At 38.7% G+C, this 25150-nt stretch overlaps 1 protein-coding gene across 1 annotated transcript in view; it reads right to left on the reverse strand.

The window, feature by feature from the left end:
- Window positions 1–20642, reverse strand: part of BANK1 (B cell scaffold protein with ankyrin repeats 1) — a 265494-nt gene extending 244852 nt beyond the window's left edge. The window contains exons 1-2 of the mRNA XM_042469701.1: window positions 20613–20642; window positions 19720–20170 (exon numbers count right to left, since the gene is read on the reverse strand). Coding sequence (XP_042325635.1) covers window positions 19720–20170; window positions 20613–20642 — 481 coding nt within the window. The remainder of the gene's footprint in view (window positions 1–19719; window positions 20171–20612) is intronic.
- Window positions 20643–25150: the final 4508 nt, after the last annotated feature.

Here is a 25150-nt window from a genome sequence, read left to right on the forward strand (position 1 = left end):
AGTTATTCCAAGTGCTTTGGGAGGCTTCATTTCTTCCATGTCACATTATATATATATACTTATGTAAATATATGTAGCATAATATATACAACTTCAAGATTCCAGTCCTAAAGGCACATCTGAAGTTCCTTTCAGTACTACCACCTCCTGTACCATCAAGCAGAGCACCAATGAAATTCTATGAATAATAATAATAATAATAATAATAATTTGTTTTATTTATATACCCCTATTCCAAAGATCATAGGGGTGAACAGCAAATAAGCTAATTAGCAAGTAAACTAATTTGCCCCCAACAGTCTGGGTACTCATTTTAGCAACCTCGGAAGGATGCAAGCCTGAGTTGAGCTTGGGCCCTTTTGCTGGTCCTGATTCTCAACCTTGTGGTTTCAAGTGAATGGCTGCAGTACAGGCATTTACCCACTGCGCCACCAGGGCTCCATGTTGTTGGTTTTTGCTATCAAGTTTACTTTTGTCAACCCTATGAATGAGAGACTGCAAAGAGCCCCAGTCATCATCTGCCCTGCTTACATCTTACTAATTTAGGGTCATGACTTCCTTGATTGAATCAGTCCAGTCAGATAGTCAGATATATAATGGCAGTATTGGTAGCCATGCCTTCATATGTAAGCAACCAAATAAAATCCCTTTTTCCTGGAAGGTCCAGAAGCATCAGATAAAGCCATTTTCTAGGTCTTCAGCTCTTAATCCCTTGATCCCCCTCAGAGTTCACATTAAGAGCATCCAACCCAGATATAAACAGGCACACTTTAAATTTTAACAAGAAATTATAAAACCTTTCTGATCTGACAAGAAGGGATAGGATTAAAGAAAGGTTAGGGAAAATTGGAGATTTTCCTTTTGTTACCAAGATCCCATTAATGCACTTTCCGTGACCGGACAGCTCAGAGTCACAGCTTTCCTTCTCAGTTTTATATTGAAATATTGGTGGATGGTAGAATAAAAATTTCAGATGAGGAATGTAGGATATTTCTTTCATCATTTTACATTCTATGTTTTTAGAAAACCTGGATATCAGCTACTTCTCATCTTTTGTTACAGGAGTTTAGTACTTTTTTGCTTCTTGCAACAAAATTTTAGAAACCATGATCTGGAAAGCATGATTTATGAGGAGAGGCTTAGGGAGCTGGGTATGTTTAGCCTTGAGAAGAGAAGAGGCATTCTGATAGCCTTATTTAAATATTTGAAGGGGTGTCATGTTGAGGATTGTTTTCTGTGGCTGGGCTCTAGAGAATAGGACCCAGAGTAATGGATTCAAACTACAGAAAAAGAGATTCCATGTCAACATGAGGAAGAACTTTTTGACAGGAAGAGTTGGTCAACAGTGGAACACGCTCTCTTGGAGAGTAGTGGAGTCTTTCTTTGGAGGTTTTTAAACAGAGGTTGGATGGCCATCTGTCAGGAGTGCTTTGATTGTGTGTTCCTGCATGGCAGAACGGGGTTGGAATGGAAGGCCCTTGTGGTCTCTGCCAACTTTATGATTCTATGATTTTAAGAAGGGAAGAGACAGGGGCAGCATAGCCATTTTTCATTTCGGTGAAACTGAATGTTGTGTCTGAAGTAATTTATCAGTCTAAAAGCAGTTATTTATATTGTTAAGAGCTAATTGGGGGTCAGATTGATGCTCTAACTTGTTTTAATGTATACTGTCTACCAGATAAATCTGAGAGTTCAAGGTTCTTTTGGGATGAACAGGAAGAGACTGCATCTTTACGAAACACAGTATCCTAAAGTAACCATAGTGTGAGTGGTGATTTCAATGCTAGTGTTGGTTCAGGTGCTAATGAAAAGAAACATGTTGGACTGGACTGTAATGAGGTGTGCTTTTTTTACTTGATTGTTTTTTATTGTTTTTCTTTAGACAAACTGGTAAATAAAGTAGGTAGGAAGTTACTTGAGTTAATGTCTAGCCTGCAACTGACAACTTCTGTGGCAGTGCTAAGCTAATTCTAATGGATATTTTACATTTTTTAAGACCAGAGTAGGTAGTGTTACTGATTATATCTTCTGCCTCTCAAAGCTAATGTTTTGTTGTGTGCCTTCATGTCATTTCTGACTTATAGTCACCCTAAGGCTATATCATTGATCTGGCTGAGGGAATAATAATTATGGAGCAATGTTTAAAGTTGTCTTATGCTGTTGAACAGTCAGTCTTAGACCATTGGGATAGTTCCTTCCTTTTGAACATGCATCAGAACATTGTCACAGGATACATACTTTTACCTAAAATGGCCCATCAGTGTAGAATGGCCTCTGGCAAAGTGGGCTGGTATGATCATGAATACAGGCAAGCTAAAAGGAATCCAGCCCAACTAACCAGGAGGGTAAGGCAGATGCAGATGAAAGCTGATTTGGAAGCACTGGCTTCCTGCCACCTAATTTATATGAATTTATTAAGAAAAAGAGGAAAAAATATTTATGATTGCTCAGCGGAAGGAATTAAGGTTGGCAACCCTGGAAAGGAATGAAAGATGGGTATGGAATTTGACTTTAGCAATATTTTCAAAGTGGCGTGGATAGCAATTTTAATAGATCAAGTACTGCATTATCAGACTGTCCCCTAGCCTCAGAACAAGAAGAGAATGAACTCCTATATGCTCTTGCAATGACAAAGCCTCTGGTGAGGATATGATTCCATTAGAGAACAATTTTGAATTGTGAGCCCCTGCTAGCAAAAAATATTTTCTCACATAAACTCTACAGACGTTTTTCCTGAGGGATGGACACAGAGAAAAACCTTACCAATTAATAAGAAATGAGATAAATTAAACCCTCAACATTATCAGTTGTTGGATATTAGCTCTAAGATTTACAGTCACTTCCTTCTCCAGAAGTTGACAAATTGGGTGAAGCAAAATAATAGTCTTCATCAGAATGAAGCTGGGTTTTTGTGTTACATCACTTAATTCGTAAATATACTAGTAGTCTTTCCAAATGGCATTTTGTTGCATTCATTGTCTTCTCATCTTTTAATCTAATTGATAGGAATAATTGTGGGGTAAACTTGTGGGGACTAATATCAATAAGAGGCTGTTATTCCTAATTCAGGAGTTATACACTAATGCAACCATGAGATTAAGGATTAGCACTAATGGAAGGTTGACAGAGGAAAATTGTTTAACAAAAGGAGTCAAATAAGACTGCTTGTTAGCACCTCCACCTGGTAAATCTTTATATTAATAATATTGTTAACTAAGTTGTTGTAGATTTATTACAATCAACTAATCAAACATATTTAAGTTAAATTGCCCTGATCACTTCCCTCCCTCAACAGGAATTCATAAAAAAAGAATATTCCATATTACATGACAATAATCAAACAATATGTAATATAATGTACAATAACTATTTGTAAAGGTATGGATAAAATTGTTGAATAAAAATATGGGGGGGGGGGGGGAGAAAAATATGTTGAGTACATAAAAATACAGTGTATTTAATATAGCTGTAAATAAACTATATAAAATGGAAAAAATAGGAATTCATAAAATAAGAATACTAATATGCTGATGACACTGCATTATTAAGATTTAAGAATAAAATCAGACTAAAGAGAAGTCTAAATTAAACTCTATGAGTTCTGTCAAATAGGACACCTTAGAATAAACTATGCTAAATGAAAGGTCTTTGGCAAACAGTCACCTAAATTTAATTTGAATTTAGATGGAAACAAGATGGAACAGATCCCCTCTTTTAGTATTTGTGAGTATATTTTGATGAGAAAAATTCTTGGAAGACTCAGCTACAAAACACTGAAATGACAGTACAGAGGTCACCCATGCTATACTGAATTTTTTTCTACTCTAAAAGAGGCTGGAAATTTCAGCATTGAAAGTGTTTATAGGGAAAACAGTTGTTCAAATGCAATATGGCATTGAGATCTGGGGGATCAATCACAATAACTTGAATGACCTGGAAGTCTCTGAGAACATGTTTTTGAGGTACTTTGGCAGTACTCCAGCAACGTTCTTCAGGACAGGGAGAGGTGTGGTATCTGTAAAAGCTAGGGCTGTGATGGCAGCCCTTTTGTATTATAAGAGAGTCTTGGACATGATGCAGAACCACCTCCCTAAACTTTGCTTAGGTGAAGAATGGAAGAAAGGTGGCAGGATTAAGCTATTTCAAGACTTATTAACCCTTTCAAATATATTTTTTGTCTTCCTGGAGTTAGAAACAAGCGAAGGGACTGGATCTATAGGCTGGATAATGATAAAGACTTATTTTCAATTAAATCTTCATTTTTTCATCTGTTGAAATCAATGTTTTCATCTGTTGAAATCAAATTACCTTTACCCCCTGAGAACAGCATTTACAAAACAACATTTCCAAACTATGCCAGTGTCTGTCTTCAATGGCAGATAAAGAAACATTCCAAGAAATTTAAGGCTTGCATTTGTGGCATGGGAGAGATAGAGGGTATTTCATACTATTTAGAATCATAGAATCGTAGAGTTGGAAGAGACCACAAGGGCCATCCAGTCCTACCCCCTGCCATGCAGAAACTCTCAAACAAAGCATCCCCGACAGATGGCTATCCAGCCTCTGCTTAAAGATCTCTAAGGAAGGGGACTCCACTACACTCCAAGGGAGTTTGTTGCACTGTCAAACAGCCCTTACTGCCAGGAAGTTCCTCCTAATGTTGAAGTGGAATCTCTTTTCCTGCAGCTTGCATCCATTGTTCCAGGTCCTGTTCTCTGGAGCAGCAGAAAACAAGCTTACTCCCTCCTCAATATGACATCCCTTCAAATATTTAAACAGGGTGATCATATCACCCCTTGACCTTCTCTTCTCCAGGATAAACATCCCCAGCCACAGGGGATGCCAGCCACAGATGCTGGCGAAACGTCAGGAAGAAACTCTTCTAGAACATGGCCACATAGCCTGAAAAACCCACAAAAATCTCTGGATGCTGGCCATGAAAGCCTTCGACTTCACATTGAAACAAATAGCTCACACTTGAAACACTCCTTTCTAAACCTTTTTTTTTTTTAATTTCCAGGGATTCCACAATGTGGGATTGCTCTTAAGGTTAGAATAGCATTGCTAATATTTAACTTGAATCTGCTTTCCTGTAGCTTAACTGATTGCTTCTCATCAGGTGTTCACTGCAAAGAGTGAACTATTGTTTTCTGTTATCTTTCTGACATCCTTTCAACAACTGAAAACTGCCAACATACACACACACACCCATTCATCTCCTGTGCCTTAAGTAAACATACCAATTTCCACCAGTTTTTCCTCATCTGATTTGCCTTCTAGACTTTGGCAGAACACATAAGCACATTTAAGGGGGAAAAAACTACAATGAAATTAGAGATATTTTCTTTGATATAAGTACATTTAGGATTAAGATAGCGATTATCCTGGGGTCTTTATTTTGAATTCTTTCCAGCCTGTCAACATCCTTCTTAAACAATGGCACCTACAGTCCTTTCTGATCTATTATCATCACTTCCTGTGTCTCAGAAACAGAACTCCTATTAATACAGATCTAGATTTTATGAGCATGGTGGCACACATTCAGTTTGTTTTCTCTTGTAGCTCTGTTTTCCTTTGTACCTCTGAAATCAGGGATGGAGGACTTGTGATCCTCCATATATTGTTGAACTGCCCCTCCTAATATTCCTTTCCATTTGTTGTGTCAGTTAGGGTTTTTGGGGACTTAAGAATCCAACAACACACGAAAGGCTATAGATTCCCCACTCCTGCCTTAAACGTTCTTCCTAGTACAGTACAAACATTTACCACTCATTAATCTTGTTACATAAACCATGACCCAATGTAGATGCAGTACTGATTTCCCAAAAATCTACAAAAAACATACAGGGACTAGTGCCATTTAGGATATACATATTTAGGACTGAATCCTCACTCTTGCTTTTTTGCCCTTAACCACGGTTAAGTCCCAGTGATGCCAAATAAGGTTGACATTAACCACGTTGTTTTCTTTTTGCCAGATTTTCAAATCAACTTTTGTAAGCTCAACTTACCTCAAGGAACTTCAGCCTTCACTCTGAAAAGTTATTAGCATATCTTACATCCCAACATTTTATAGTACCATTGCCATTCTATCTTTGGGCAAAGCCCATGAGACACAATGGGGCCAAACATTTCAGAAAGAGCTTCAGGACAGCAATTTGATCTAACAAAGTCTGATACTTCAACTTCTGGCCTTTCATTCCTCCAGGGCCAGAACACTTTTCTCAAGCTCCATCTCTTCCCCAAAGAGTGAAGAGGGCTTAAAGGAGCACTACTTTGACCTACTATAATTCCTTTCTGTTCATTTCCTTCTAACCTATTCACAATGCTATCAGGTAGACATGTAGTGATCACTTGCATGGAGGATTGAACTGAACGTATTGAACTAAAGGATAGTTTCTTTAGGGGTGCAGGCTCAGAGATTACTAACTCTGGAAGTCCACATATCATTGGCTCAAATAACTCTGATTTGACTGGTTCAGGCTTTGCCATGCTGACAAGGCTTAATCTGCATTCAACATCTTGGCATTTGCTGCCTTTGGCCCTGACTGCCCTGGCAAGGTATTTCAGAGACTCAAATTCCAACTGCTGGACAGAGTAGGAGGCCTTAATCAGGACTTGTTCTATCATCATCAAGAGTGACACAGACACCTCACTGTCATTAGATTTTGGGAGTCAGCAGCAGTGTTGGATATCAAATAATCTGCTGCCTTCAGTACAGTAACGATGAGGATGTGGCTTGTTCTTGGGGCCAGATTTCCCCTTGAGACCAAACTGTTGTATCAGATAATGTCATGACAAGTGGGGTCCTGCCACAAAGCATATCAATTTATTTTGCCCTATTTAATCCTCATCACAAAATTCTCAATGTCAGCTCTTTCTTCATGCAGAAAGAGACAAGTGCTATCCTTCACTATTTCTGGACGTGAACCTGCCCCTCTGGGTGGGAGTGAGGGTCTCTCCTATATGGGGGTTGGGTTTGAGGAGGAGGGTTTTCCTTGGACCTCATATACCAGATTATACCCATGAGATGGACATTCTACTCTCCTACATGTCCTGCCAGAAATATTAAAGTAAGATTCACCTGCCAGACCAGTTAGCTTTTGTGCACAGAATGGGTGTGGGGCATTGTCTTCTTCCTTGGCAACAATACAGTTTGGACAGATTGTGGTTTTTGTATTCTCTTACCAATTTTGTGCCTTTTTTTGTAAGTCTTCTCAACTGTAAACAATTATTTGCTTTTTACAAAACTTAGTCTCTTGGAGTATACCTGCTCTACACAATTTACGGTTGTTTGATGCCACTTCAACCATCATGGATCCTGCATATGAGACCTTGGGATTTATAGTTTGGTGAGAAACTTAGAATTCTCTACTATAATACTTTAGTTCTGTAGTTCAGATAAGGACATAAATGCTCTAGCAAAGAATTCCAAATACTTCACCAAGCTACAAATTCCTGGATTCCATAGAATGGAATGATGGAAGTTAAAACTAGTATCAAAGTGCTGTAAATGTGTTAGTATACACACATTCTTAGACACTTAAGGAATCATAGTAATTCACTGTTAACTGTTGAGTAAAATTGTTAGCTACAATTATTTCTAGAAGGCAAAAATGCCTTCATGAGTTCAACTAATCACAGACTGATGGGTGTTTCTTATACAGTCTTATAGCACTGCTAATCCACTTTAACTGCTCTGGCTGCCTCCTGTTTTATTCTGGGATTTGCAGTTTAAGGAGGGGCAGAGTAGTTCAGGGAGGTCTAAGAGCCAGAGAGCTCTTAGGCCTCCCTGAACTACAAGCCTCAGAATGCAACAGGAGGCAGCAAGAGAAGTAACTATGGAAAACAGCATTTTAAGTTTGTAATGCAGTAATGTGGTTACACTGTCCATTTCATTTCTGAAAGCAAAATAGATGCAAGACTGAAACATGTCATAAACATACCTTTAGGGTTACTGCAGTGCATTAAGTAGAAAAAGAAAAAGGTGATACTGCTCACATGAAAAAAAAATCAGCAGAGATAAACCGATGAATACTGCCTATGAATCCCAACTATTATATTTTCAAGTAGATGAGTTAAACTTGCAGTACAGATTAGTACTGATGAGCTCCATTTTATACATAAAAGAAGTAATTCTATTAACTCAGTCAATTCACTTTACCAGGTGTAAGCAATTTTTGTCCAATTAGTCTTGAAAAGAGGAGAAAAACATCACCTACTTGTATGCATGCTGAGAGCATAGGTCACCACAAATGGTTAGACACATCAAAACCTAAACTGCCAGGATGTTATGCAAGTCTGATTATATGATAATCAGAAGATCTGGGATGTTAAAAGATGTCAGAAAGAAAGTAGGAAAAATGTTAAGAATTTCTAACAACCTGCTGGTTCTGTCAGCTATCTAGTTATTGCTTCCAAAAGTATTTTAGTCTTCACTGTGGTACTGTATATGATACGTTTCTTTTTTGTTGGATGGATTACAGTGTATTCACTTACAGATGCATAATATTTAAGAAAGCCACCATGGTGTAATGGTTTGGGCATTGGACTACAATTCTGGAGATAAAAATACCAAACAAGAAAAAAAAGAAAGAAAGAAAGAAAGAAAGAAAGATGAGAAGAAGAGTATAAAACAAAGAGATTATCACATTAAATGGTCAAAGGCTTCTGAATCAAGAGCAGTTGGTATGGGTGTCTTTGGCAACATGTTTCAGTTGATGGCACCATATTTTCTACTGCTGATCATCAGCTGTAGGAAAAGTATGACTTCATCTCTCCCCCCTCCATGTGGTGTGTACAATACATAACTACTGCATACAGCATTTGGAGAAAAGCTTTCAATTGTATGTAACAGTGGAGAGGATGTGTCTGGCTGAGTGATCATAGGGATGTTAAAAAACAGAATCCTGATTTTAGCTGTGAAATGCTGGAGGGTGTGAGGACAGGAAAAGAGAAAGTGTAGACTCAAAGATGATGAAGAACTGCTGCAACCTTTTGGCTATCGGGGTGTGAATCAAGAGCAAAGCCACCAAGTACTCATTTTGAAGTTATGCAGGCCTGATTGATGAAACTCTTAGTCCCATTGACATCTTGCAAGCAGATAAGCAGTTTGACTTTAAGGTTGTGTCTGTTACATGCTGCCAATTATGCAAGTATCAAAGCATGGTCCACTGTCTAAAGCACCAAGGAAGTAGAACATGTGGTCCTTTAGATGCTGCTGGACTGCAGCTCCCATCATCCCACCATTGACTATGCTTTGTGGAGCAAATGGAGATTGTCGTACAATGACATTTGGAAAGCTACAATTTCTCCACCTTTACCATGGAGCTTGGTAAGCATCTGCTGAATGTACACCACTTCCACAACATGGAAGTAACTAGTTAAAAATATAAATCAATACCAAGAATCAAATTTGTGATACAGTGGCCATCTACAAAAAGAAGCAGATTATGTTTCCCAAGCAGACAGGGAAGAAAAATTAATTTGGTTTGCATTTTAATGCAAATTTGCATTTTCCAAACCAATATCTGAACCAATACACAATAATACTTTGAAGGCTGCACCAATTTTGTAACATGGTTCCCTAGATTAAAAAACAATCTGCAAAACCATGTACATCTCTAGGGATATTTGCACAAAGATGCACGTATCCACAAAAAAAATACAAAAAATTAATTAGAAATGAAATTGAAAAGGAAAAAATGTAAGGAAATAAAGGTTAAGACTGAGAAAAAGAGAATCTGAAATTGACAGATCAGACCATCTCCATTCCTAATCCTCAAGTAGGAGAGTACTAAAACTGATATGCACAACACTAAGACAAAACTTGTAAGTGCAATTTCTCATGAACTCAATTGGGAAGAGATATTAAGGAAAAATTCACCCCCACTTCCTACTCTACTCACTATTTTCAGGGTGGTGGTGGTGGATTTTGATGCTGTAATGACTTTGCCATCAATTTCTCTTGCAAAGAGTGACACAGTGAAATCAGTCATATTTGGAACCTTTACATTTGCTATGTCCACATTGCAACTTAGTCTTCATTTTTCTTTAGATGCTAAATGCTCAACCAAAATTTTATGTTACTGCAATGCTAGAAATGGAGAAACTAGGAGAAAATTTCATGGGGGTGGGAGAGAATCTTGAGGCAGGTCAGTTTTATCATTTTGTCCACCCACAACCTCCACAGTTACACCTGTGCACTGCATAGACTGCCAACTAAACAAAACCAGAAGTGGCCAGAAGTCCATTTCTTGGTTTGAAAAAAATTGTGTATTTTATTATGTGAAATGGCAGTGGGGACCCCATTAGGCTATTTAAAAAGTGGATGGTCACTTCCAGGGTAATTTGGAAGTGTCAAATGATAGCTTGAGGGAAAGGCACGTGGCTTCAAGATGGCACTTTGTCCACCTTTCCTTTAGTCAAAGAAGAAAATGGGTACATTAAAAATGTGAAATAGAAAAAAAAGAAGAACCATGGATGTCAACATATCACATATTTGGGAAGTGAAGTTAAAAAAAAATCCTTGCAACCCATTTAAAAAAAAACAACTACTAAGGGGGGAATATTGCTAGCAGGATACAAAGCAGAAAAAATGATAGGTACTTTTTTCACAGGTACTTCGATGTTTAGCTGCTGATCACCTTAAGTTCTCACCGGAAAGTCATCTTCCTGTGTATTTTTTGACCAGAAAAGAGCACAGTATTATGTCTTTTCTTTCCCCATAAATATAAAGCTCTTTGTCTCTTGTTCACAACCTGTACTTTTGTATAGCCTCAAGTACCACTTCTTGTTGCTGGAGCATTCCCTTAGTCAATAGATCTCTCTCACACCTCTCTTCACAGGCTGATGAAGGATCACCTAGTGAGTGCTTGAGAGGTCCATGATAAGGCTCTGCTACCACATATAAAATTCACAGAAGGAAGATATAAAAGAAGATTGTACTGATTCAACCCCCAAACATCTTCATTCTGTTTGCAGGCAGTGAAGGTTTGGGGCATTTTGGTAAATTTCCAGGAAGTAAGGTATAAGTATAAAGGTACTTCCCAGTAACATCACACCTCTGTAAGGTCAGGTGGGCATTAGGCAGTAGAGTGGATGATGTGTTTAAAGAACCCACAATCTCACTTCATGTTCTTAAAACACAAAAACCCTAAAAAAAAGTAGTAAAGTAGTAGCTGTAGAAATTAGGTCTAATCTGCACTACAGAAATAATGCTGTTTCATACTACTTTAATTGGCATGGCTCAATGCTCTGGAGTTCTGGAATTTGTAGTTTGTTGTATCACCAAGAGCTCTCTAATAGATAAGGCTAAATCAAAATTTGAAAATCAGAAAAGTCTCACAAAACTACAAATTCCAGGATTCCATAGCATTGAGCCATACTAGTTAAAGTGTTGTCAAACTGCACTGTTTCTGCAGTGCAAATCAGACTTTAGTGTCCTTCAAGAACCAACATTTGTGAGAAGCTACTGGGACAAAGGAAAATGAAGGAAAGATCTTGGTGGAGAAATATAACACTGGAATATCCAACATGATAACAAGTGCTCCACCTGTTTCCATTCAGTACTGTTTAGTACAGCATGTTCATTTTTCCTAACCTAAAATGAAACCAAATGTTGACACTCTGGGTCAGCATCAACAGCTGGCATCGTTGGGTAGCTTCCAGGGCCCCAGATGAAGGATACTGGAGATTTTTGCTTGAAGACTACAGTGGAATGATGTGGTAAGTTTAGGATATGGATGGAAAAATATTCACAATTATTGATTCCTAGGTTGAAAAATGAATTTTCTGTTAACCACCCCTGGCCCCCTTGGAAAGAATAATAGATCAGCACAAATTTTACATAATTTTTCATTGTAGACAACATCCTGAAGTTTTGCACAGGAATTATTCTGCAGAGAAAAACATGTTGTTTTTTTAGTACAGCCCCCTTTTTTTCTGAACAGAAAATGGGGAGGGGAGGAAGGGTTTGCTAAAAAAGAAATGCCACCACATGTTTTTGCAGCAAAATAATTCTTGCACCACACTTCAGGATGTTTGAATATAAGAAAATATTGTGAAGGAAGATTTGTCTCCTCCTGCAGAGGGTATAAAACTATTTTAATTATGTGTCTTTGAATGTGAGGATGAAATAACTGATGATTTATTCCACTACTGGTGGTAAAAAGGTTAACTGGCTCAAGACATTTTTATTTAGGCAGGCTATTGGTGGGTAGATTTTATTCAAGGAATGTGTTGTGCTGTTTTAATATTTAATGATTTTTTAAACTGTTTTTAACTATGCTGTTTTTAATCTTAAGTTTTAATGTTGGTAGTATTTAATTATTTTTAACTTTTGTAATCAATGTTTTAACTCTGTATTTTTTTAAACAATATATTGTAACCTGCCTTGAATCCCATTGTGGGAGAAAGGCACGGTATAAATCCTGGAAATAAATAAATAAGATAAAAAGAAAACATACTCACCATTTTAGGACATTTATTCAAAGATAGGGATGAGGAAAAGCTCTAAAATTGGTTATAGAAACCCCTAAAGCTGGCTTCCATGTGGTCAAGTCTGCTTAGGTAGCCATTATAGAAACTCCACATGCTGCTTACCTTTTTCTAACTGAGGTGTGTTCTGCACGCGCCAAAAGTACGTGCTCGGCACGTACTAGGGTTAGGAAAGGGCGTCCCTTCCGGATGTCCTAACCCTAGTATGTGCTGAGCACGTACAAAATGGCAGCACCCATTCTACATGGGCACCGCCATTGTGACGCCGTGACCGCGCCGCCTCCATACAGAGCCATATGGAAGTGACATCCTGGTGCTGCGTGAGGGCGCCTGGGGTGCCCTTTCTGTGGCGCCAGAAGGAGCACCGAAACGGAGCTCCTTCCAGCTTTGTGTCGCTGGGCGCAGTCTTTAGATGGCTGCACCAGCGACACAAAGCAGAAAGGGGCCAAGTGGCCCCTTTCTCTTTGTCCCCACCACCGTCGGGTGTCATTGGGGCATGAAGCCCTAAGGACACCCCTTTCCAGGCCATGGGGAAGCGGCCTTTTGCCGCTTCCCCGCAGCCTGGAAAGCGGCGGATCAGGGCCTTAGAGGCTGCCTCTGTGGCAGCTGAGGCCCCAATCTGGCGGGGAAAGGGGCGGGAACAGGCTGCCCCAAAGGGGCAGTCTGTAAACCGCCTGAGAGAAAAAGAAGCAGGAAATGATAGCCAGGAATGGAAAAAGTGTAGTTTACAAAGTAGCATCTCCTGACTTGTCACCCACCCCTGCCAAATCCTGATTTACAGGATTTAGCAACTGCTGTGAGTGATGGGAGTCTGTCCTGAAAGGATGCAGTTACCCAACCCCTTTAGGCTGAAAGACTGAGGGTCCTTTGCCAGTTGTCAGCTAATCAGTAGTCTTTTTGGTGATCCTGCTCTAACCTTTAGGCCATCTAGGTATTCAACTTATGATGGTGGTGAAATCCTGACAGGCAACATTAATATCAAAACCCCACTTAAGCATTCTTAAGTATTGGAATCTTAGAATATTTACATGGAAGAATGAGCAGGCTTTCTGGTAACCTTTTAGGCTACTTTATTATACCCAGCCATACATATATAAATATATACACACTTGTTAGAGTGAAACATAGATATGTCATTGTCTGGCACTTTGCTTTTATTATATTGCATTGCACTGCATGCAAGGTATCTTACATTCATCATATTACATTACACATACATGGGGCAGTGGGGGGGGGGGGCAGAACAGAACCCTAAAAGACAAGGGGTTGGACAGGAGTGCTCCAACATCACCTTCTGAGTTGATCCCTCCAAGAAAGACTCTAACCATTGCATAACAGTGCCCCCAAGTTCTATCCCAGAAAGGCAGCCCAGAAGGATACCATAGTCAATGGTATTGAACGCTGCCAAAAGGAACAACAAGGACACATTCCCCGTCCAGTTCCCTGGATAGGTCATCCACCAAGGCGACCAAAGCTGTCTCCGTCCCATAGCCAGGTCTGAAGCCAGATTGAAACGGATGCAGATAATCTGTTTCATTCAGAAACCCTTGAAATTGACAGTTTATAGGGTTGTATGTTTCTATGGCTACTGTGGATTGCTAAAAAGACAAGCCTAAACTTTCCCAATGACTAGATTGAGACTATCGTATTTTGGTGATATCATGAGAAGGCATGTTTCTCTAGAAAATATAATAATGCTTGGTAAGGTAGAAGGCAGTAGGAAAAAAGAAAGACTGCATTGCAGTTGGATAGACTCAGTCAAGGAAGCCATGGCCCTGAATCTGCGAGACCTGAGCAGGGTTGTTGATATTAGGGTGACTTTGAAGTCACCCTAATTCATGGGGTCACCATAATTTGAAATCAACTTGACTGCAGTTAAAAAGAACAAAAAATTATAATGGTTAAATCCAATCTCTTTCACAAGCTATCTTTCCAATGCCTAGAGCAGGGGTAGGCAATCTGCGGCCCGCAGGCCGGATGCGGCCCGGCAAGGCCTTGGGACCGGCCCCCGCCCGGTCCTGCCACTGATTGCCACCGGAGCCTTTGGCCTCTCGCGTGAGGGCGTGGGGCCTTTGGCCTATCAGGAGGAGGCGGGCAAGGGGGGCAATTGTCTATAGAAGCCTCAGAAATATGCATTTATATTAACATTTTTTAAAAAATCAGCAAATTTTTTCGTGTGTCCTCCATTTTTTAAAAAAAGTGCCTTCCATTTGGAAATTTTGTCCTACATTTGTCCCGGTTTATTTATTTATTTCAATTTTTTAAAAAAATATTTAATTATTTATTTTTTGGCTTCGGACCCCCAGTTATCTGAGGGACAGCAACCCGGCCCCCGGCTCAAAAAGGTTGCCTACCCCTGGCCTAGAGCTTGCATAATCATACCAGTGTTTTGCTGATGCAGCATTTGAAATCCTATTTATCTTCATATCGTGGTTTGAGTGCCAAGTCATTCAACTCACTTAATTTTCAAGCCATTCTATACCTCAAGCTTAAAAGTTTTGAAAATAGAGTTCAAAAGGTGTGTTTTTTATTCCATGTCTGAGCTTCTTAATCCTACGTGCCCATAACCTCTCATCACTATACATAATGCATATTAACGTGACACTTTGTTGGCATTCGGAAGCAAAAGCAGACCTACTTCTTTCAAATTAATCTTCCACTTACATATTTATCAAGAAATGGATATTCTGGAAATAATTCTGAGTGCCAGTGTAGCATCATCTTTCAGAATAGATTCCATATCTAGCACGTCCCTGGTTCATCCTGAGTCAGGAATCATATGCTTAACCATGGGAACAGTGGATGGCCTTTGGCAACACATCATCATACCTTCTCTATAATGTGGGAATAATGGTTCTGGCTTACTTTAACAGAGTTGCAAAGATTACTGAAATAATATGCATGAAAGGTTCTGAACAGTGTTATTTAAAGGCTAAGCATACATCCCATTAATTTTATAAAGTGAAATTGTTCCTTCTGAGCTCTTCCTTGCTTTGAATTGCTAGGTAACCTAAGGTAAGCTAAATGATTATAGTAGGGGCAGGAATTGTACAGCCCTCTAGATGTTGGTGAACACACAGCACACTTAGGCAACATAGCCAATGGTGAGGAATGCTAGAAGTTATAAGCAAGCAACATAGAAAAGCTGCATAGTTTCCAACCCTGCCATTCAGCAGATGGGTCTGCTTGTTTACTCTGCTGGGTCTTATATATTGCACAACTATAGCACTGTGAAGCCACTTCAACTGACATGGCAGCATCCTATGGAATTCAGGAAGTTCAGCTAGGGAGATCTAATGCCTCACCAAACTATAAATCCCAGGGTTCCATAGCATGCCCCATGACAGTTAAAGTAGAATCTTAGTGTACTAATTGTGTAGGGGGAAAGGGTCCCAGTTTTAAACCAGGTTTAGGAATTGTGTGGACACTTAAGATGCTTTTGGGTTGCAGTTCCAAGAAACCCTATTCAATACAGTGAATGCTGCAGGATGTTGAAAGCTGCAGTCCAACAATATCTGAAAGGCCAAACAATTCTCAGTCTTGCCTTACAGACTAATTAGATTACCATACTACACTCTTAGAGTGCTGCTATTCCACTTTCACTGCTTTGGCTGCCTCCTGTTGCATTCTAAGATTTGCAGTTAAAGGAGGGGCATTTAGAATTCTCAGCTAGAGAGCTCTTAGGTCTCACTGAACTACAAACCTCAGAATGCAACAGGAGGCAGCCATAGCAGTTAAAGTGGAATAGCAACACTATAAGAGTGTAATGCGGTAATCTAAGTGTCTGCCATTACAGGAAACAAGAAAAATCTTGTTTAGGAAGCTACTTGAAGGCACACAACAACACAGCAACATCTCCAGATTTCTTCATGATGGAAAGAATTTTTAAAAAATGAAATGTGGGAGAAAGAAAAAATTGATTGATTCACACATTCAGGTTCAGGTTTTGAACGCTTAACTTTAAGAGTCTAGGGCCTGGACCAGACAGGTAGGAAAAAGCAGCTCAATTCAATTCTGCTTTCTCCCAAAGCAGGTTGAAACCCCGCTGCCAGCACGACCCACTCCCAAGGTGGGTTGAATGGGCATGGGCCGATGGCATGGCATGGCATGGCATGGCATCAAGCTGCGTTACTGGGTAATATTTTTTGGTTGCCTCCACACCATACATTAAGATTAATTGAGCTATTTTATTGATGTATTTTAAATGTATTTTATACTGATGCATGTGATTTTAATTGATTGTAATTCCACCTCAATCCATCTCGAAGAGGCGGGAAAATACAAATAAACTATATTATTATTATTATTATTATTATTATTATTATTATTATTATTATTACATGCACACCATTACACAAACACACCACTGGCAATCCACAAGTACCTCCCATGTTCACCCAGATGCCATCCCATTGGATGGCCACCCCTTTGAAGAGCCACACAGTCATATGTGCAATGCTCTTCCCATACATAGCATCAGAGTATTGGTATGCGAGCAATACACTGGCAAACACAATCATTGAGCCCCCTTCCCTGCATGCCCCCATTGGACTGTCTGGTTTGTATATGTTGTAATTACATCCTTTGGAGTTGTCACACTTTCATTTCTTTGCATTACTGCAGCCCTGCACTCACATCAGAGTGTTTATATGTAGGCACAAAGCTGAACTATCCTAGGTTATGTTTGCTCCAGGTTTTAGCCCCGGAGTGCAACTTTGGTCTGGTTTCCACCCTTCTTCATTATGTTAGTGCTAAATGGGGTTGCCATCTGCATCTCAACTTTACTTTTGTATAGCAGGTAGGCCCTCTCCATGCTGAGAATGGCTATGCCTGTTGAATTTGGTTAATGTGACTGAGGACAGTTCATTTCAGTTTGTTGTTACTTCGCTGAAATTCATTTTTGGTCCCTCTAATTTTAGTAACTGGACAAATACATCAAACCTAAGCAACCATAGTCCTGCAGCTTGATGTTAACATGTAGGTTCTGAAATGCACTCCATTTTTAAGGCCATTTTGAGATACCGGTGGATCAAAATAGCACCGAAAGAATATGACTTCAGTAGAATCATTATGTTCAGCCATGTATTTTGGAAAATAGAGACATGCAGTGCTTTTGTAAGCTTCTTACAGGCTCAATGGACCCCAATTTCCTCATTTCATTGGAAGTACTTTAGCATTAAACTGGGACAAATGGGCATAGTGTTCATGTCCATGCATACTAAATGCTTATTTAATGTTTTTAAGTTGTTTCTTTTATATTTTTAGTATTTGTGTAGCAAGCTTTCTATGGGCAATAAAAACCCATAATGAGATGTCATGGGCTGGATGTTGCTGAACAACCTGTGCTGTACACAGAACACACTAAGTGATCTTTAGGCTCACAGAATGGACATTTTGTTTATAGAGAAAGCTGACCTCTCATGAGGTGGAAGAGGAAGCCACTTCACTTTGTAAATGCATGTGAAGGTGATAACTAATAAATTTCCTTTTACATTGCTCAGTTTTTTTTTCTGATAGCAGAACTGATCAGAATTTTACCATAAGTTATAGGAAAATTAAAATAAACCTTGGTTTTATGCTTTTAAAATTTTACAAAGCTCATGTCTTCTCTTCTTTGGCCTGTTTTCTAGAACCATACTTTTAGAATTTAGGTTCCATTATGGAAATGAATTTGCAACAGAACACAATTTTTTACTCCCCCAAAAACCAACAACACTATAATGTCATTTTGAAAATCATTCCAACAGAACTTTTACAGAAGTCTGCTCAAATGTGGGATATCTATTTATCTGTTTATGAATAATAATAATAATAATTTGTTTTATTTATATACCGCTATTCCAAAGATCATAGCGGTGAACAGCAAGTAAGCTAATTAGCAAGTAAGCACACACATACACATACACATACACATACACATACACACACATACATACACCATTCTATCCCATAGGATCACAGCTGCATACACCAGCCTTTACAGAGGTGAAAGAGGTGTAGAATTTAGGAAGGGCTGAAAATGTAGAGATGGAGTAATAGTGGAAGAGGTGGAGTTACCCATGAAAGTACTTATGGCAGTATTTTGAATTAACCACACACTCCTTCATATATCTACTGGGAAAGGAATTCTTCTGATGGCCCCACCATTCAGGAATCTATGTGTGGTTGTGAACTGTTTTATGGGAGCAGTTAATGAACAGGCTTCCCCTAGGCAGAGGCAGTTCACAGCATGGACACCTAGGGTAGAGATGGGCAACTGCAGTGGGTCTGAGGGTCAGTTTCTGCTTGAACACCCATGACAAGCCACTTTGTTTCCAAATTAGCCAAAAAAAAATCTTCCAATTGCAATTTCCAGACTTACAGTATTTTGTTGTGTTATGGAGTGACACAGGAGTTGAGGGGGCCATGGGGAGCCAACCATTTGTGTTGTAGTGTGCAAACATGTTGTGGTCTTGGAGGGACATAAAAACCTGAAAAAAAATTAAGAGAGCCTATATACAGTTGGGTCTTTGAGGGACACAAAAGTCTGAAAAAAATATAAGGGAGCCTATATACAGGTGGATCCAATGCAAGCTGGGGTGTATACAACAACAACACCCCAACCTTTGAGACTTCCTGGCTAAGGGAGGAGGCAGAGGAAAGGAGATAGGTTCAGAAATGCAGCTCTTCTTCTAACTGCATGATTCTCAATTCACAGAAATCATAGATAGAGGATCTTTAATGTTGCTTTTGTAAAAGACTCAGCATGTTAGGAGTACTCCATTATTTCATGTTTTATTTCCAAATACTAGAAAGTGTGTACATATGCTGTTTCTGACACAGCCTGGAAATGGTTCAGTTTTGGACTACAAATCCCAGGATCCCTAATGACTTGTCATTCTGGGAGTTGTAGTTCCCAGAAGTAACTTTTCTGAGCTGCACAATCCCTTTCTCCACACATATGTTTCTTGCATTCCTGTAATTGTGCATTTAATTCCATCAAAATTGCTTTTCAGCTCAGGAGAACTTTGAAGACAACCCTGCATACTGGGACATATTTTTTACAACATGGACAAACAACTCATTACTAGGATTAAACAATTTAATTGAAGAAAGTGCTTAAACTCAGAATAATTTAAAACTCCCATTTTTTTAAAAGAAAAAAGCAAAACAAAAATACTTCTATTAGCTTTTTTTCTCCTTGAAGTATAAACATGGAATCAAATGGGATGGTGATATTACCTTGTTGCATGATGTCTGCAATGACTGCAAGGTAGACTTCAGGATCTTGATCGGTGGTAATCAGCTGATTGTTTGTGTCTATACTCAGTATCTGATAGATAATGGCTGAGTTCTCAATCCCACAAAGCAATATAACCACTTTTTCAGGAGGCTGAAGAACCTGATCCAGAAAATATCTTTTCTTCAGATTCAAGGAGTTTAGAAGCTCACTTGATATTATCAAGAGTTTACATCCAAAAGAGCACAGAGACTGTAATTCCAAGTCATGAAGGGATGCGCTTTCTAGGTTGCAAAGCAAGATTCTGTCTTCTAATACAATGTGCTTGAAAATGGATTTTAAATATAATGCCCATTCTTCTGCATCGTCTTCATATATAACAAGAATGCCATGTGTGTTTTCTGAAACAAAGAAAAGAATAAAATTATATTTTATATATATTCTAGGTAACAACTTCAGAAGTAAATTAAGGATTGTTCACACATGCTTAATGTTATATTCCTTCCTTCTGATTTGTATTGGAATAGTAACTAGTTCTATACAGTATTTGAGTCATTATACAGTTAATGACCATTATAGGATTAATGGTGAGCTCTGAGAATACAGATGATCCTTAGCTGTGTATGTATAGCTCTAATCAACTTTTGAGCCTTCATAAGGCTAGCTTTACTCACTCTATTCTTTTACTCACTCTATTCTCAGACTTTTTTCTGTTGTATTATATTTGTGTTATTTGCTTCAATATAATTTATATTATTTGCTATTTATTTTTGTGCTTGCCATTATTACTATGGTTTATTTTGTATCCTTTATATATATTGGTTTTGTATACTGTTCTTATATACATTGTTTGTTATCCTTTTAAACAAATATAGATAAAGTTTATTTATAGTACCCTTTTTTTTGGTGGTCCTTTCAAATCCATTGTTTCAACAATTTTGGTGATCCTTAGAAAATACCAGTTGTCATATTGAGCATATATCATAGAATTGTAGAGTTGGAGGAGACCACAAGGGCCATCCAATCCAACTCCGAGCCACACAGGAATACAAAACTGACACTCTGACTCATCAATATATCCCATGAACTGTGGTGCCCAGAGCTGGACAAGGATTCCAGGTGAGCTCCGACCAAAGCAGAATAGAGTGGTAGTATTATTTCTCTTGATCTAGATACTGCACTCCAATTGATGTAACCTGTTGGTTTTAGCTACTGCATCACACTGTTGACTTATGTTTAGCTTGTGGTCTGTTAAGGTTCTTAGATCCCCTTTTCACATACTGTTGTCAAACCAAATATCACTTATCTTATATTGGTGCATTTCATTTTTTTTTTCTGCCAATGGGTAGTACCTTGCATTTCTTGCTGTTGAAGTTCATTTTGTTAGTTCTTGCCCAGCTCTCTAATATGTTTAATCTATCAAATTATCACTTCATGGAAATGGCCACTACTGAACTATATGCAGTGCAATGCTTGATGCACATGGAAATAGCAGTTCCTAATGAAATGCCCAGCTTCTTAGTAACCCTTCTTAAGTCTGCTTCATTTTCCCAGATGCAGATTTTGAAAATAGAATGTGAAAATGCAGCTCTAAATAGTAAGTATCTCATTATAAACAGAGAAATTTCTGATGTTTTACTCAAAGCTTGGAAGTAATGGATTCTAAATTCCATTTTGCAATAACTGAAGTCATAATGAGCATAATAAGTCATATTACAATTGCAGTTTCAATCCCTTTGTAGGATAATTAACTAGTTCGGTCACTTTTATAGTTATAGGGGCCTCGGTACTTAGTGTGTTTTCTTCCACAGCTCAACAAGAAGCTTATAGGATTCTTAGGTGTTCTTTTAATAGTTACTAAATGATAATCATTTTAGTTACTATTAAACAATATGAAAATCAAGCTATTTTTTAAAAAATGCAGCTGTAATAGTAATTACAGGGGGAGAGGCTGGAACTGTAATAGTGATTTATTACTAACAAAAAGCACCTTTCCAAACTCTGATCCTCCTAACCAAAGAATCCCCATTACCTTTTATTTTAAATATTATTCCTCAAAACTCCTTTCCTTCCATTCTGTTCAGGGTTGGAAAATTCTGTAGTGCTATGCAGGGGCTATGCATTTAGCCTACTCTTGCGAAACTAAAACTGGAGACACGACATGGGGACAGTGGATGGTTATGGAACACAGTTATGCAAAAATATGTTTGCCCAAATATCTGATGCCTATCCTAAATATAAGGCAGTAGAGCCTGGTGTTCTACTGACCAACAGTGCAGTACTCAGCTTAGTGCTGTTTCAACATCAGTAAGATACGATGGGATTTTCAGAATAAATGGAAAATGAGAAGTACAATTATGTGCTGACGAACTAACTTTGGATTCCTTCCTTGGGCTGGGTATAACTTTGGGAGATGTTGCACTAGTTTCTATCATTCTACTTTACATATAAAAATGTTTAAAAAGGTTGCATTAAATTATAGCAAGCAAGCGGAACATTTTATTTCATTTTAGCTTGGCTGCCTTGTGCGGTGGTGAAAATGAAATGACATATGAAGCCTAATCGTACCTGTGACACAGCTTCTATAAAGAATAAGATCCTATTAGCCACACTAGGTCTATTGATCATTAACAATGTGTTGCAAAGGCACAATGTGACACAACAATGAATACAGGTAGTCCAATTGCTCCAGGCTTATTTCTGCAGGAAACATAATAGGAATATGTTCCAACAGCAATTGTCACATAGCACCGCAGCTGGAGACAGGAAAGAAAAGCAGCCCAGAGCTATGTTTTTTTTAAAAAGTTTTTTTTAATGCCATCCTCCTCTGAGCTGTAATATCATAATTTTGCTGGGGTGTGTGGGGTGGAAATCTGCTGGGTTTTATGTAGATGTTCCAGATTCATATCACATTATTAACTGTAAATATAATGTAGCTAAATTGAATTTGGAAGGTTATCCTGCCTCGATTTCTCAGTTCTGAGTTTATCTCAGGGGAATAAATTATTGTAAAGTCGAAGGCTTTCATGGACGGTATCCATAGTTTTTTGTGGATTTTTTGGGCTATGTGGCCATGTTCTGGCAGAGTTTCTGACGTTTCACCAGCATCTGTGGCTGGCATCTTCTGAAGATGATGGCGAAATGTCAGAAAGAAACTCTGCTAGAACATGGCCACATACCCTGAAAAACCCACAAAAAACTATGAATAAACTATTATCAGAATGCTCTTATTTCTCCCTCTTAAGACCACCTGGGATCTGAGCTGCAAAAACCTCTGTGTGATAAACACCATTGTTAGCCCCAATGAAGATAGACCTATTGAGTCAAAGAGATATATTGTACAGTGGGTCCTCGCCTTCCGGATCCCTCCGCGTAAGGCGAATTCCGCCTATGCTCGAGCCCCATTGGAAACAATGGGGCTTGTGTGCGGCGGCGCGGCAGCGCGGCGGCGCGGGCACGCGGGGGGGCACAACGGGCACACACGCCTATTCAATTGAATGGGACGCGCTGCCCCTTCCGCCCTCGCGTGCGCTGGCGGCTTTGAGCGCCTATGCTCAAAGCCGCCTATAAAAAGGCAGCGTATGGCGAGGACCCACTGTACTTATATGTTGACTCACCATCCTACTGCGGGTCTTCTTTAGTTGGGACTAACGAGCAGGATTCACACCAATGTTTTTATTGTAGTTTGATTCTGAAACCAGGAGCCCTTTCATGCTGCATATGCTGTGGTTTCCCAGTTTTGCACCATTAACATAGTTTTTTTTTAAATGTGTGTGGGGGAAATGACCACTATTAAGTGATTGTCACCAAAACCATGACATGGTTGAGGACAGGGTCCTTCCATCTTCCGAAACTGTCACAAAGGAGGCAGCAAAATGGAAGGCATAATTCACTCCACATTGTTCTGCATTTGGATCACACTCACACAATTGTTGGTAGCACCAGAAGTCATGAGCTGGATGTTAGTTCAAGGTCCAAAGTTGCTCTCCTAGCAGCTGTTACATACTTGAATACAAAGCAGCATGTTAAGTATGCTACTTAAAAGGGAACAGATAAGGCATATTTCTCTTCCCCCAGTAGAATTCGTAATATTTTTATTTATGTATAAAAGTGGACAATTAAAAATATATTTATTGCTTTTGACCAAAATTAAAGGCATATATGATAAATGTTTTAATTTAATGTACAATACAACAAACATATTTCAGTTTTCTTTATTAGTATTTGATTTTGAAGAAGGACAAAATTGAAACGGTATTTCTTTGTAATACTGTTTGGAGAAGTGTTTATTGATCTAAAAGAGAGGAGCAGTGCTATTAAATTATGCAAAATGGAGTCTGAGTTTCAGGTAGGATATTATATGGGCTTGTTGGATATTATGCTTAATTCTGGTTTGACTTGTATGTTTTTACTGAAAAAATTAGGTTTCGGTTGTTGAGAGGCATGGACTACATTTTGCATAATGCACCAAAGGGAAGAACTTCAAATATTTGGCTTTTACATTTTTCAAAACGAAGTCATATTTTATAGCAACCAATGGCTATAAATCTAGGCCATAGTGATAAAAAGAAGGCTGGAATAATGCAAAGCTAAACTTGCAGCACTAAATTAAATGTCACAATTGGCTGCAACTGTCAGTGAATACAGAATATAACTCCCTCCCTAAATCTTTATTTTAGTTTAGGTTGTTTGAGGATTTTATTACACTGAAAAAATTTAACAAATGTATTAAATTACATTTTGTGTTTAATAGACTTGGACCTGCTCAGAGCTGCCATACCAATTTTGATGGTGATCACAATGAGAAAAAGCCATCTGTATTTCTATAGTATTTCTGAATTCTAAGGATACACCTGCACTGCAGAAATAATACAGTTTGATGCTGCTTTAACTGCCATAGTTCAATGCTATAACATCTTGGGATTTGTAGTTTGTTGTGGCATCAGAATTCTGTGACAGAGAAGGCTAGATATCTCACAAAACTACAAATCCCAGAATTCATAGCACTGAGCCATGACAGTTAAAGCAGTGTCAGCCTATATGTGATTGTGAAAGGGGACAACAGACAAAGCTGAAAGGAAAAGAATCAGCTCATTTGAAATTTGGGGCTGGAGGAGACTATAGAATTGCAAAAATACATATGAATAGATCTCAGAACAAATCCAGCTTGAATACCTCCCAGAAACCCAAATGACCAAAACAAGGCTATCATATTTTGGCCATATCACTTGACTCACTAGAGCAGACTATAATACTTATAATGTGGGAGGAAGTAGGAAAAGTGTAGGACTTAATTACAGATGGATAAACTCAACAAGGAAGCCACAGTCCTGAATCTGCAGGACCTTTGCAGGGCTGTTAATGATAGGTTGTGAAGTCAAAGGCTTTAATGGCTGGCATCCATAGTTTTTTGTGGGTTTTTCGGGCTATGTG

This window comes from Sceloporus undulatus, chromosome 5 (genome assembly GCF_019175285.1).
Source record: "Sceloporus undulatus isolate JIND9_A2432 ecotype Alabama chromosome 5, SceUnd_v1.1, whole genome shotgun sequence".
Lineage (NCBI taxonomy): Eukaryota > Metazoa > Chordata > Lepidosauria > Squamata > Phrynosomatidae > Sceloporus > Sceloporus undulatus.